Source organism: Larus michahellis, chromosome Z, assembly GCF_964199755.1.
Source record: "Larus michahellis chromosome Z, bLarMic1.1, whole genome shotgun sequence".
Taxonomy (NCBI): Eukaryota; Metazoa; Chordata; class Aves; order Charadriiformes; family Laridae; genus Larus; species Larus michahellis.
The window spans coordinates 1781851-1795620 of record NC_133930.1 but is presented as its reverse complement, the minus strand read 5'-3'; the positions used below and the strand labels follow the sequence as shown (position 1 = coordinate 1795620).

The following is a 13770-nucleotide window of genomic DNA, read 5'->3' as shown; positions in this document are numbered from 1 at the left end:
AGCTATCGATTTCATAGAATCATAGATCATAGAATTGTCAGGGTTGGAAGGGACCTTAAAGACCATCTAGTTCCAACCCCCCTGCCCTGGGCAGGGACACCTCCCACTAGATCAGGTTGCCCAGAGCCCCATCCAGCCTGGCCTTAAAAACTTCCAGGGATGGGGCTTCCACCACCTCTCTGGGCAACCTGTTCCAGTGTCTCACCACCCTCATGGGGAAGAACTTCTTCCTCACGTCCCGTCTGAATCGACCCATCTCTAGCTTTAATCCGTTCCCTCTAGTCCTACCATTACCCGACATCCTGAAAAGTCCCTCCCCAGCTTTCTTGTGGGCCCCCTTAAGATACTGGTAGGCTATGCAGCTGTGACAAGCTCTTAGGTAATTAAGAGGTGCCAAAACGACGCATTGTAATATTTTGCATGCCCTACCTTGATGCGAATCCTGTTTCGAGATGGATTTCCCTGCCCAACAAAACGAGGACTGTAGCACAGGGAAGCGCAGCGAGTCCCAGTTTCAGCTCTGGGGATGAAATCAAGGCTCCAGAAAAGGCAACTTTGTGTTTTGCCGCTCACAGTCAATCATACCGTTTTCTCTAGTTTCCTAATGCATGTCCTGAGCGGAACGCAGAGGAAGATGGTGGGTGACCAACAAAAATGATCAAAAATAGCCCTATTAATGTGCTGTTCTGGAGAAGAACATCCTGCTTGGAGGTGTCGGGCTCGTTGGCCTTCTGCTAACATGAGCGGATGGACATCTCTCGCAGAGCCACCACGAAGGGCTCCAGGAGCCATCAAGGAGCAGGAGACTGAGGAGGAGAGGAGCAAGAGTGAAATTACCTTTTTTTTCACCACCATCACTAGTTTGGCCAGTCTTGGGGGGTGGCACATAAAGAGCCGGTCGGGTTCATTTATTCCAGTTCAATCACCCAGAAGCGGAAACAATAGAAGAACTTTCAAGAGGGTCTGCTTTCTTGAAATAACCACACTTTTTAAGGAAACAAGATCAAACCCAGTATGTTATTCTTTGAAAACAGTGGGGGAAGGCTCACAAATAGGTTCCCAAAGCGCTTGCCCTGTGCGTTGGCATTGAATTTCCAAGTCTTTTGAGGTTTTCCCATTGAAGCCTCCCGTTGCTTCAAAAATGTGTATCAAATCTAATATAATGGAGGCTTGAGCCTTTCCCGTTGAAGTGGGAAGCGTATAAATTTAACTTCGCCCTGCCAACTTCACTTTGTACAGGCCGTCCCGAACGGGCATGGCGTGGCATCGCTAAAGGTACTTGCTCCGGTTACACCCCTTCATCTCAACGTGGAATTAACTTCAAGGATGTTTGCGACTGTTGAAATGCTAATGTTTAGTATGGAGCGAAACAGTCGAAGAAAAACCCTCAGCTGGAGACAAATAACTTTCTTTTCACACAAAAGAACCCCCTGTCTTTATGTTCCGCTAAAGACTGGTTTGTCCAGGAGTAGGTTCAAAGCCTGTTGGTTTTTCCAGCTGTGTTTTTCCTGATCAGGTGTAATATCTGAGCACTTCCGTAGTACGAGTTATCAGATTTAGTTGCCCTCAGTCATGCTGAGGAGTATTTTATGCCATAAATCATTTCATTTCTTCCAACATCTTTTCTGGGGGAGAAAATTATTATTCCCTAAATTGAAATCCAGCCTTTAGCCAAAGAATAACTTGTGTAAAGTCAAGGAGGTAGATTTTGCCGTCTTTGGCAAGCGAGTAGTTTGGCCGTGTAGTTCGTGAACACGTAGTTTATAAGGGCTGGTTCTGCTTCTCCCTTTTTATAGAGGGAGATTCTCTGCTGGAATAAAGCCCTACTACAGATAAATCGCAAAAACTGCTATATTTCCAAGAACTAGGAGTTTGAATTGAGCATGAAGATGATAAAATTCGGTATTGTATTAAGTCTTCCTATCAAGTAGCATGCAAAACATCTGCCAGAGCGCTCGTCATAAAGCAGTTCAGCGTGTAGGCATATAGAGCCCGTGCATTAATGTCTCTGCAAAATACATTTCTCCCGCTCCCCCTTGAATATTAGTGCTTCGTTCTGTGCTGTGCTGCAAATCTGACGTCCCGTTTTTAGTAAAGGTGGATTTCTTTTTGAATCGTCTGATGATTGGCGTCAGAATGGCATTACCGACGCGTGCCAGCGAGAGGCCTCCTTGTGGGCCGCTTCCCAGATGTGAACGTGGAGGTAGTCTTCTGGTGGGAAGTCATATCGCCTTGTCCTTACTCAGTCAATTTTAGATTTATGGGTCTATAAACGTGCAAAAATACACAGCACCTTTAACTCACTGTAAGGCGTTGATGCTGGAGGATTGCACGCTGTGGCTCGAAAAGCGTGGGAATTGATTTTATTCAGTTGGCACCAATTTGTCCGACAATTTTCTTCTCACTTGTCTCCTTTGATGCTAGTGCAGTTTGGCTGGAATTGTTCCTTACTGCAGGCAGAGGTAAAAAGCTAAATCAGCCCAAAATAAACGAACGGTTTAATATTCACATCGACATCAGTATGTTTAGTTGGTCATAACTTATCACAGTGAGGCAAATCAATAATAGGTTTCAAATATAATCTAATATATATAAACACGTTATATTTAACCAAGCAGAAGTGTGTTTTATGAATACAAAAATGCATTTTTATGCAGAGGTCATGTTTCGATCTCTTCCATAAATATGTGTTGTTTTGATCTCTACCATAAATACGTTAACCCCAGGAACTGGGAAGCCTTAGAACCATTCTAGAGGTAAAAATGCTTTCTGAGCCTCCACTAAAAATCAGTGGATATTAAAAACATTCTTTTTTAGAAGGAACCCATCGAAGAAGCTGGAAATGAGTGTCTAAGTTATGGAAATGTTCTTATTTTTCATCCTCATATGGGCATAGATGAAGGACATAGAGCCTAGCTTCCAATTTACATCTGAAAAAAAAAAGCATGGCAAATTGCTTTGTCTGGGAAAAGAGAAAGAGAAAGCATCACAATAATTGATTTAACTGCCTAAATTACAGGCAGCAAGTTCAGTATCATATTTATGGTACTAAAAATACTCCCACTAAGGTACGCGGTAGCAATAGAGCTTTTTGGCTTGAAAAAGGAATCCATTGTTAACTGTGTTTTGCTTGGCTGCCAGTAAAAAGAGTGGCTTTAAAGGCTTTCTTCGCTCTGTCTCTTTGCAGTCAGCAGATACGACCGCCCTGAGTCACACAGTGACCGGTCTGAAGCCCAACACCATGTACGAGTTCTCCGTCATGGTCACCAAAGGTCGGCGGTCCAGCACCTGGAGCATGACCGCGCACGCCACCACCTATGAAGCAGGTACGGCAAGAGCTGCTGGAAAGGCTTTCTTTGGGTTTTTATTTGTCATCAAAAGCCTTGTTCGAGTTCATCCGACTGCGTACGTGCAAAATGAGCTGTATTTCTTGGCTTTTTTTCATGGGTAGCAAAGCAGAGCGGTCGTTCTACTGAGCTCTGGTGTCGCTGCAAGAAGGGAGGAGATGGTAGTGTGTGTGTGTAATATTTTGCACCGTAATGTAATGAATATCTGTGACTTTTAATGCTAATGCCTTAAAATGGTTTTCACTTTTCAAAGAAACCCAAGATCAGGTGAGAACAATTATTCTGTTATTATTCGATAATGATTTTGCTACTTTAAAATTTTGACTGATGAAGTTTTGCGTGGTTTTGTCTCAAGTTCATGAGTTCCCATCTTACCTGCTTAGTAAAGAAGCCTCCATGACTGCTTCTATCTATCACAAATCCATCTTGACTCGAGGTCTTGACCCATAGTTCTGCTCCTAATACTATGTGGACATATTTTAAGCTCTTTGCCGTGCACTGTGTTGGTGACCAACGCATCTGTCCAGCCAAGACCTACAGTCAGAGATACAGCGATGGAAGCCGCGTGTGCAAAATTAGAGACAGCTGTATTTCATTTCCAGCAAACAGCCGTTGTTAAGATTAACAACATGCTTATAATAAACAGGTACACTTTGAAGACTTAATTTAGCTGCTCTTCTCAAGCCCTTGAGCGCTATTTTCCAAGCAGATGCTATGACCTGAAAGATACTTCAGCTTCTCCAGGGGATGGACTAAATGCAGTTTTGATAACAGACGGTGGATACAGATGATATGGAACCCGAGTTCAGTGGGATAGAAGTATTTGAAAAGGGATGGAGACGTAGCGATCTCTGCAGAAAACAACATCCTCTCCAGAGCTTCATTGTTTTTTTCTCTTTTGTGTGCCTTCAATTAACCGCAGTAGGGAAATCGCGTGCCTGGGCTTTACCTCCAGTTATCCCGTAGGCATTAATGCAAGCGCATACCCTGATCCCTTGGCTGTCTTTAAACAAGGGTAGGGTCTTCCGTTAAATTTGTGTTTCTTTTAGAATAATAGCCCCCCCCCCCCTTTCTGAAAATCCCAAGTAGATTTGCTTTTAAACAACTCCACTGAACTGTATGAGGCTGGGTACCGCAGAGCTACTAGATTTTCCACAGCCTTTATGGTTGCCTAGATATCTTGCTTATAGTCCGTGGATAAGAATGTCTATGGTTTGGCTTAAAAATATTTTTCTTCTTCGTCTCTTGTAGGCAGCAATGTACATTTGGCCACCGGTGTAGGGTAGTACCTGCTATGTTTTCCTGAGGGTGACTGCTGGCCTTGAAAACGCTCCAGGTGCCGTTACAAATCAGTGTCTACCAGCAGATACCAAATGAAGTCTGCTGGTAAATATTGATTTGTTGGGTTTGTTTTTTTTTTTTTTTTAATGAAAACCACAGTACACGCCAGTTAATTAACAAAGGGAAAATAAGAGGGAATATATGTGTCCTTAGATTTTCCCATGTGATTGCAGTGCAATTATCTGAGCTTGATGGAGCAGCTCTGTTAATTAAGGGCATCCTGCGCTGCTGATCTTTATTGCCTATTCTGTACCCATTCCGCATGTTGAATTTCCCATAATGATATTAAACAATGTACATATCAGCATCGATACAGAATTCGCTGGAGATTACGACCAAGGCGAGGGAGAGTTGTTACGCCCGTAATTCAAAAGCGAGTCTCAGAGCCAAGTTCCGTCCCCAGATCTGCCTACACAAGTCTTCCTGATACGCGGGGTGTTAATGAGTGCTGAGGGAAACATCTAAAGCTTTGATTTGTCTCATGATATCTTAACGCTCACAATCTGCTGAAAGCAGAGCTCGACTTCAGCCGCTCAGCGGGGCTCACGTGGTGATCACCAGCGTGGGAAGCCTGCGTTACAGAAATTACAAGCTCTATGAGTTTAACCTCACAAAAGACAGAAAGTCTAGGAAGCGAAAGGGTTAGTTCCTGAAAATCTCTCAAAAAGGTTAATATCAAAGAACAGGAAATAGTGTTTAAGGTAAAGATGCTGTTTGCGTACAGGCAAGCGGGTGCATTTTGGTAGAAATACAGTCATTTATGTGAAGTTGGAGAATATTGCGGAATAAACTTAGCAAAAAGAAGGAGAAGGAAAATTCTACTTTGAAAATCAAGTTTGATTCGTTTATGAAAAGGGTTATCTCTTGCAGTTCCCTGAAACGGCAAGGCAGTGGCAGTCCAAGATGTTTCTTCTTGTACTTCAAACTGATGGACCAGTGTCCCAGGCTGGCTGTAAGCTGGGTGGCTTTTAAATGCAACACAACCCTCTCAAGACACCATCATCATCATCATAATAATAATAATATAATAATAATAGCATCGATAATGACAATAATGCTTGTTTCCCTCTGTGTAACGTGTGAGCTCATGTCCTGCTGGGCATTGCCAAGGATTAAGAGTCTTCTCAGAGATCTTTTCCCCCTGCGGAGGCTGCACCTCAAGGGCTGTGTCCAGTTTTGGGCCCCTCACCACAAGAAAGACCTTGAGGGGCTGGAGCGTGTCCAGAGAAGGGCAGTGGAGCTGGTGAGGGGTCTGGAGCACAAGTCTGGTGAGGAGCGGCTGAGGGAGCTGGGGGTGTTCAGCCTGGAGAAAAGGGGGCTGAGGGGAGACCTTCTCGCTCTCTGCAGCTCCCTGAAAGGAGGGGGTAGCCAGGGGGGGTCGGTCTCTGCTCCCAAGGAACAGGCGATGGGACGAGAGGGAATGGCCTCAAGTTGCCGCAGGGGAGGTTTAGGATGGATATTAGGAGAAATGTCTTCCCCGAAAGGGTTGTCAAGCATTGGAAGAGGCTGCCCAGGGCAGTGGTGGAGTCGCCATCCCTGGAGGTATTTAGAAGCCGGGCAGACGTGGTGCTGAGGGACGTGGGTCAGTGGTGGTTTTGTCAGTGTCAGGTTGGTGGTTGGACTTGATGATATGAAAAGTCCCTTCTGACCTCGACCATTGTATGATTCTGACTCTATGATCGTTCAGTTTGTATTGTGGCCTCCTGAGGCTAAGAAAGATGCTTCCAGCGAGGAGCAGCTAATGTGTGTGACCAGACTAAAGTGAAATGCTGGGAGTCCCATTGGTGCTGGCGCTGGACGTGCCAGACCGAACATGTTCCAGCACATGTAGCAAAGAGATAATCCACCACCAGTCTGCCACAGAGAGCATCAGCTGGCAAGTAGTCACCTCCTCCGTAATCATAGAATGGTTTGGGTTGGAAGGGACTTTTAAAGATCGTCTTGTTCCAACCCCCAAATGTAACAATGGTAAAGAAACTTTTGTTTTCTGTCTACGGATTTCTTGGTTGCTTCCTGGATCCCACTTTTGAAAAGTTCAAGCGATGCAGATACCCTGAGACCATCTGCTCTGTGTTCCTTGTGACCAGTGCGGCAGCTGGCGCTTCCCTTCCTTCTTGTTTGAGATCACTGAATGTTCATCACCCTGAAGATTTGTGTCTGTACTTTAGATCGGGCTGGTTTAGCTCAGCATGATCCAACAGATTTTTAAAGCTTTATCTCCTAAAGTGACTTTGGAGCAGTTCTTTGAACAGTCAAGAAGGTTGTTTCGTGGCCATAAGGGTGGGACACAGATGATGGGATGCTCATGCGCTGTGTTCTCCATGCTGTGGTGGTATCTATACGCTCTAAGTCATTGACAGCCTGTATCAAAACCAAGTAAACGAACAATGAGCTCGGTGCCCATATATTACTCCTCGCTCTTAACTTTTTTTTAATAATTGCCCATTTTTAACTTTCTCCTCCGCAGCCTTAGGATGTGATTCGAAAATACCTGAGGCGCTGCGCGAGACCTCCTGGCCAGCGTTGGTAAAGCAGGGTGCAAAGCAGACACTGCAGGCTCGGAAGTCCAACCTTCTGTCCGTAATGCAGAGGAGATAGAAAAGCTAAGAATTTCCTGTCGTGTCTAAAATTTCCCAAGATGAGCATACAATTAATGAATATACACAATTATATTTCTTTTATAGCGGTGCGTACCTGCAAATGTTCCTAATAGAGAAGCCACGATTTTATTACTATTATTAAATGTATAGGGTTCCTGGAGAATATTAGATGTTCTTGGATGCCTCGGTGGTTGTTTAGCTGGAAGGACCAATATTAACAGTAGGAGGATAAATCCTCATGTATCCACACACGGTGTTTGGTACAATTGCCGCTATTAAAATATCACTTCGAGACAAATCATACGTTACATGTTTGAAATGCATCTAAGGACACTCGTGCTTGAAAGGATCTAAGGCAGCGGTAAATGCCTCCCGAGTAGTTCATGCCTGCTACGGCACGTTCGGAATTCAAAAGAAGGTGAATAACTGCTGGTTGCAATTATTTTCACTATTTTCAGCTCCAACCTCTGCTCCCAAGGATTTGACAGTCATTACACGGGAAGGGAAGCCCCGGGCCGTCATTGTCAGCTGGCAGCCGCCGTTGGATGCCAATGGAAAAATTACTGGTAAACATTTACATTATCCTGTATTTTCCATTTATTTACCATTCAGATCATTTGCCGCTTCCTCTCCCTCGGTGGATTTTGTTTTTTTCTTGGGCGCTGTTTGATCTGACGGTATTTTCTTTTCTCTTACTTCCACCAGCCAACTTGGTCTAGGATTCAAGGCAACGTTAGGAATGCTGCAAGATGTAGAACTCAGGGGACGGAAATCTCTTCTTTTTTAAGGCTAAGAGCAGTAATATAAGTTTAAAACCGCAGCACTCTTAAGCAAAGGTTTCCTGGTACGTGCTGCTCAATGATAATTAGAAATGACTAATGCTAAGTACTTTGTTTGGCAATAATGCAATACATAATATACATAATGATAGGTTGCGCAGTGCAGCACATAATGGGAGAATTTATTGGTAGATATTTAACTTCGCAGTAACACTTTTAAGGCAATGATGATCAGGGGAAAAAAAAACCCTTAATATTGACTGACAGGGACTGAACTTAATAGACGCTTCACAATGACAGATTTTATTTTCCAAAACATTGCATAGAACCTTAGTGCCTAATTAAGAAATCCATTACAAACCTTTAATGTTAATTTAGTTTGAAAAATACAGTAGAGTTCTATCTGAGATTTTGCATTTAAATGATGATTTTAGGCTGGCAATAGACATCTGAGGGGTATAATTATTAGGAGAAACATTTCTCGTCTTCAGAAACATGCCCGTTACCGGTCACGTTGCTACAAACAGTTGGGACGGCCCAGCTCTACAATATGCTTTTGTGCGCGAAAAAGCGTGTTTGTGTCACCAGTACTGCCAGTAAGCCCAGCAACACGCTGCTGAAGCGTTGGAAAACACCAGTACAAGAGGAAGAACGCTGCAGAGTGCCGTCCCACGCGAGCCTTTAGCCGTGTAGAGCAGCGGGTGGGGTTTTAACAGTTGTAACTCCACTGGCATCAGACACCCAGGAAAATATCCCACTTTATATTACCAGCAGAATAAGGAGATATTTCCATGCGGACATGGCCCAGCAGTAACGATTCCTAGGTTAGACTTGCACAACGGTGTATAATTTCGCTCTACGTTATCATCGGGACTTTACAATCCGTGACGGTGTCCGAAAGGAGGGTGTTTTGATGAAATAGCTCTGTTTACACGAACCTAATTTAGCCATTAGAGAGAAGAAATGATTGTTCTGATGGACAACACGCTGAAATAAGGGTCCTGATTCCCCAGTGACGAAAAGACAAAATAAAAGAAAAGCTTTTTCTGACTTCCAGGATGTCAAATGACTCCACGGTAGCAACTTCTATAGAGTTTCTCCATTGACGGCAGCGTTCAGACTGGGTCCCTTGACATCCGTGCGCAGACGTGGTTCTTGTAGCGCTGGGTTGAAGAATGAGTCTCGTAGGGATTTTTTTAGGACGTGTGTGGTCCAACGTTGCTTAGAGGCATCAAGCAGAGGAAACCGCTCCACATGGAGAGCAGAAATACCCCCAGCAACCAAATCTTCATCCCTACAAGTGCTGGAGTGGGTGTATCTGTGTTAATTTGAGAAACAAATATGAAGTTATGAATATATATATCTGTATTAATCCAGATGTCGTGGTCAGAGCAATTGCTTTACGAACTCCAAGCTACAAGCCTCTAAATGAAATCCCATCACATAAAACAAGCCCCCCCCCCCCAAAAAAAAAGAAGAAAGCAGAAAAACATACCACGTCCATCCTAATGCCGCTTGTCCATGGGCAATGTGACCATGGAACGAGTTTTGAAAAGCATTTTTCGTTCAGGAAAGAGTAGGGAAGTAGCAATAGTAACTTTTACGCCAACTTTGCAGTACCTGTGGATCCAGGCAGAAGGATGATGTCCAGAAGACCCTCTGGGGCTCATTCCTGCGGCACGGCACCTAAGACCAGGCTTAGAATGGGTTTTCTGCATATAACTAATTTGCCAGGGAGCCTTTCAGGAAAAAAAAAAAAAAAAAAAAAAGAAGGTATTTTCAAAGTTAGGCAGAGACTGGTGTTGCGGGGTGTGCTGGACCTCGCAGCCTTGCTTACAGCCTTTGTTCTTCTTCCCAAAATTACATTCGTTGGCAAGATAATTCCTACAAACTCTTTATCGTTTCCTAACACTGATCCTTCTGCTCTCCGAGTTCTAAAATTTTAAGTTTTATTCGGTGGTCAGCAGCGATCGTAGTACTCTGAGCTACCAAAATCTTTCATTCTTCATTCTTTTCCCCAAAATACTTTCCCCTGTAGTTGCCAAGAACTATTGCATGGCTTCCCAAAAGCACCCGCTAATTGCGGTGTATCATTAATGCCCCTTAGTTTTATTTCAGCACTGAAACACTAAGGACTTAGATCATATGGTTTATGGCAGCTGTCGGACTAAACGGTGCACCTGAATTTGAGAAATGTGCTTGTAGCAGCATTTTAATGCCCGCTACCTATTTTTACATTTGTTAAATCTATATTTCTTAGAGCGAATACTGTAACTGTGGTTGTGTTCTATAAATAGACAAATGCGTATTGTCATAACATTCCTCAAAGCTAGTTTGATGGGAGACCTGCCATCCCTGCTTTTAAAAAGCCAACCCCGATTTTCAAGAAATCGGAATTTTATCTGTCTTTCGTAGCAGAGGCGCGTTAAAATTGGATTGCAGCACTAACTGAGAGACTGTGTTTGTTCAGCTTACATCCTCTTCTATACTTTGGACAAGAACGCTCCGATCGATGACTGGGTTATGGAGTCCATCAGCGGCGACCGCCTCACCCACCAGATCATGGACCTCAACTTGGACACCGTCTACTACTTCAGAATCCAAGCGCGCAACGCCAAGGGAGTGGGGCCCCTCTCCGATCCTATTTTCTTCCGGACTCTGAAAGGTTTGCATCTGTGTCATCGGGATATTAATGACACGTAGAATTTTCTAATGCCTCCGTGGGAGCTTTGCAATTAATTCCCTGTCAGCCAGAAGCGATCTTACTGCTTGAAACTATTATTGAGAGATAAAAGCAAAACGCTACATACGGTAGTTGACAAAAGTAAACCACATAATGAGGCGGTAACTGTATTTTTAAATTCAATCAACTGGAGGAAAGCACGCTGACACCACCTAACTTTCTACCGTCAGTAATAAAGCTAATTGGATTTGACGGGATTTCTCTAGGGAGGTCCCTTTTCATTTTGGATCCTCCGGTGACGGTAGGCACCTGTAATGACTCACCGCTATCAACAGAGTAGGCGTGCAAAATTATGATTAAAAACCTCAGCAAACTGAGATGCAGCTTGCCTTTATATGGGGAAAGTTATTCCGGATATTTTGCAGTATCTGTTGTTAACAGACTAATTAATACCCGATCCCTCTCCCTTAGTGACCAGGGAGAAGGAGCGGGCAAAACGAGGGCACCCAATTTTTGGCGGGGGCTGGTATTTCAGCGCCACTGGGTTTATGAGAGCAAAGGCCCGCGCTTGTATCAGACCCGAATTCAAATTAACATGGAGAGAGAGATTCCCCTTCTCTCTTCCCCGCTGCCTGACACGATCTACCCAGAAATGATGAGTTCTGAAGACGTAAGCGATATTAGCGTGAGTGGGAAGCGAGGTGCTTGCCGCAGCTCTGCTCCTTGTGTTTTAACTGTCGCTCATTCATTTGCACGAAGGTAGGAAATTACTTTTTAAAAGATAGGCAATTAAGGAAAAACTCCAATGACACAAACAGCCAACCGATACCGGGAAAGAAGCGTGGCGTACGAGAGAGCACGTTATCGCCGTGTCTTCTCTAGAGAAAATCCAGGGATTTGGATGGAAAAATAACATCTTGGCAGAAGGTAATTGAAACTGGATGGGCCTGAGAAGTCTCGACTGGCGGGAAATTAGGGAAATTCAGACTCAAGCCTGGGCCTGAGAGGCTTGGAATTAGCGTTCGCACTCAGCCCACTTTTTGATCAGTTCTAAGTGACTTCATTTCCCGCCAGCTGTACAAAAGCCAAGCAAAACGACGGCGGCAAAGGGCAACGCGTCGTTCCCTTTTGGGGGGGACTTGGTTGGTTGGTTGGCGAGAGCTTGCATTGTTGGTCCTGCAGCAAACCCGCATGTGAATAGCGGATTTTTTTCTGCTGGGGAAACTCCGTTTTCAGCCCTTAAGGCAGGCTGTCGATGAGCGAGGCAGTGTCCTCGGCAGCCCTCTTGGCTCCACTGGTGTCAGTGTCTCCAAAACGCGCTCAAGCGGGGGAGCGAAAAGCCTCATGCAACGATTTTCACGAATTAGCGAGAGTCGGGGGGAATTGAAAAAACAAAAAAAAAAAAAAAAAAAAAGAAAAATTATATCAGTTTGTCCTGAGCTTATCGCCGCCTGCCCAGGTTTGCAGGACTTAACTTGTCCCAAGTCATGTTTCGCTTTGAGTGAATTATTGGTAAGATCCCGATTATTCATTCGCCCCTGCCGTGAAATGGGAAGAGATAGCGCTTTGCGGGCGCTCCGTCTCTATCAAGCGGGTGGTGCCAGCTTAATTTCACGCTCACAATTTGTGCCAGGCAGCAGAAGTCTATTAGACCGGGTTTAAAATGAGTCAAGGCATCAAAATATAATAACCGCAGACTAATGAGATATGAAAAGATCGAGAGAGCCAGATAGCTAACTAAACCAAAAGATTAATGCGCTTGATAGCACCTACTCTGTAATGTTTACACAAAGTACCATAAAACTCATTTGGGAAATGAATTCGAGATCAGACAGCATCAACAGATACCAAAAAGATGAATTTATACATTTGTTACATCTTGTAATAGCCTACAAGGACTATGTCTAATACCCTGCCATGAATACTTAACGATATCCACCCTAAATATGTCATGTTCAATACTATTCAGCTGGTTTTTTGACAAATCTCTCCCTGCGCTTGAGGTGAAGAGACTTTCTGAAGTCTCGAGCGCGTTCTGAATGATGCAAAAATGTTGGTTTCCCGCCCTTAATGATTCTGAACAGAAGATGGGCACGTGCCAGATGGTAACGTGGGCTCTGATGGCAAAAAATCCGTGTCCTGATCAGAGGGGGTTTTACACCACGAGGAACTAAAAGCGTCAAAGATCCACTGAGTCACCCCCCGGTCTCGTTCCGTGGATTAGAGCACATAAAGCTCCTCCGAGGAAACCGAGCCATTGCTCGCATTGCAATTGTGCCGTGAGTATTCGGAGTGACTTTCCTTTACTGATGAAAATGTAGTGATCTGTGAAAAAGAGATATGTTTAGTAGTAAATAACGCCCCCGCCGAGCAACGAGTTTATATTCTTCCACCTCGGCTCCACTGATGATAATATACAGGCAAATAGGCAAATCCTTACCTTATGTAAATGGTCGTTACGCTGTGAACCTCAATCACTCTGCGACACTTTACATCAGTTGAGGATCTGCTTTTTTTTTTTTCTTACGCTCCGGCTGGTTAAATTTATCACTTACAGCGCGAAGAATCTGATACGCGCTTAGGGACCTGGAACAGAAGGATAAAGTGTGGCTGGACGTGCCGCCTTTTCTTTTTTGTTCTAGGATTTAGGCCAAAATTTGAGGTCGTGACTAGGATTTTTCTTATTCCTTACTGAGTCTGGATGACTTCAGTAAATACTATGTGTACACATATATATAAAAATATACGTCTATGTGTCTATGGAAGAGAAGCAGAGGGTGCCCAAACAGTATTCGTGTTTTCCAGCCTTTCGCAGTGTATGGTCATGAATTTCCCCCCCGCCGAATCTAAATTCTAACTCTCGCTGTTGCATTATTTTTACGGCATATACCTTCCCAGAGATCCGTTAAGTGGCAGAAGTAAATAAATAGCCTGAAATTTGCTTGCAACTGCCCATTGAAACGGGACAGCTAAAGAGCGAATGAACGGACCGGCGACAGACAAGGCAGGCAGGAGGATTT

At 44.2% G+C, this 13770-nt stretch overlaps 1 protein-coding gene across 2 annotated transcripts in view; it reads left to right on the top strand.

The window, feature by feature from the left end:
• Window positions 1–13770, top strand: part of DCC (DCC netrin 1 receptor) — a 592501-nt gene that overhangs the window by 523125 nt on the left and 55606 nt on the right. For both annotated transcript variants that reach the window (XM_074568848.1, XM_074568847.1), the window contains exons 18-20: window positions 3188–3326; window positions 7747–7854; window positions 10538–10732. In XM_074568848.1, coding sequence (XP_074424949.1) covers window positions 3188–3326; window positions 7747–7854; window positions 10538–10732 — 442 coding nt within the window. The remainder of the gene's footprint in view (window positions 1–3187; window positions 3327–7746; window positions 7855–10537; window positions 10733–13770) is intronic.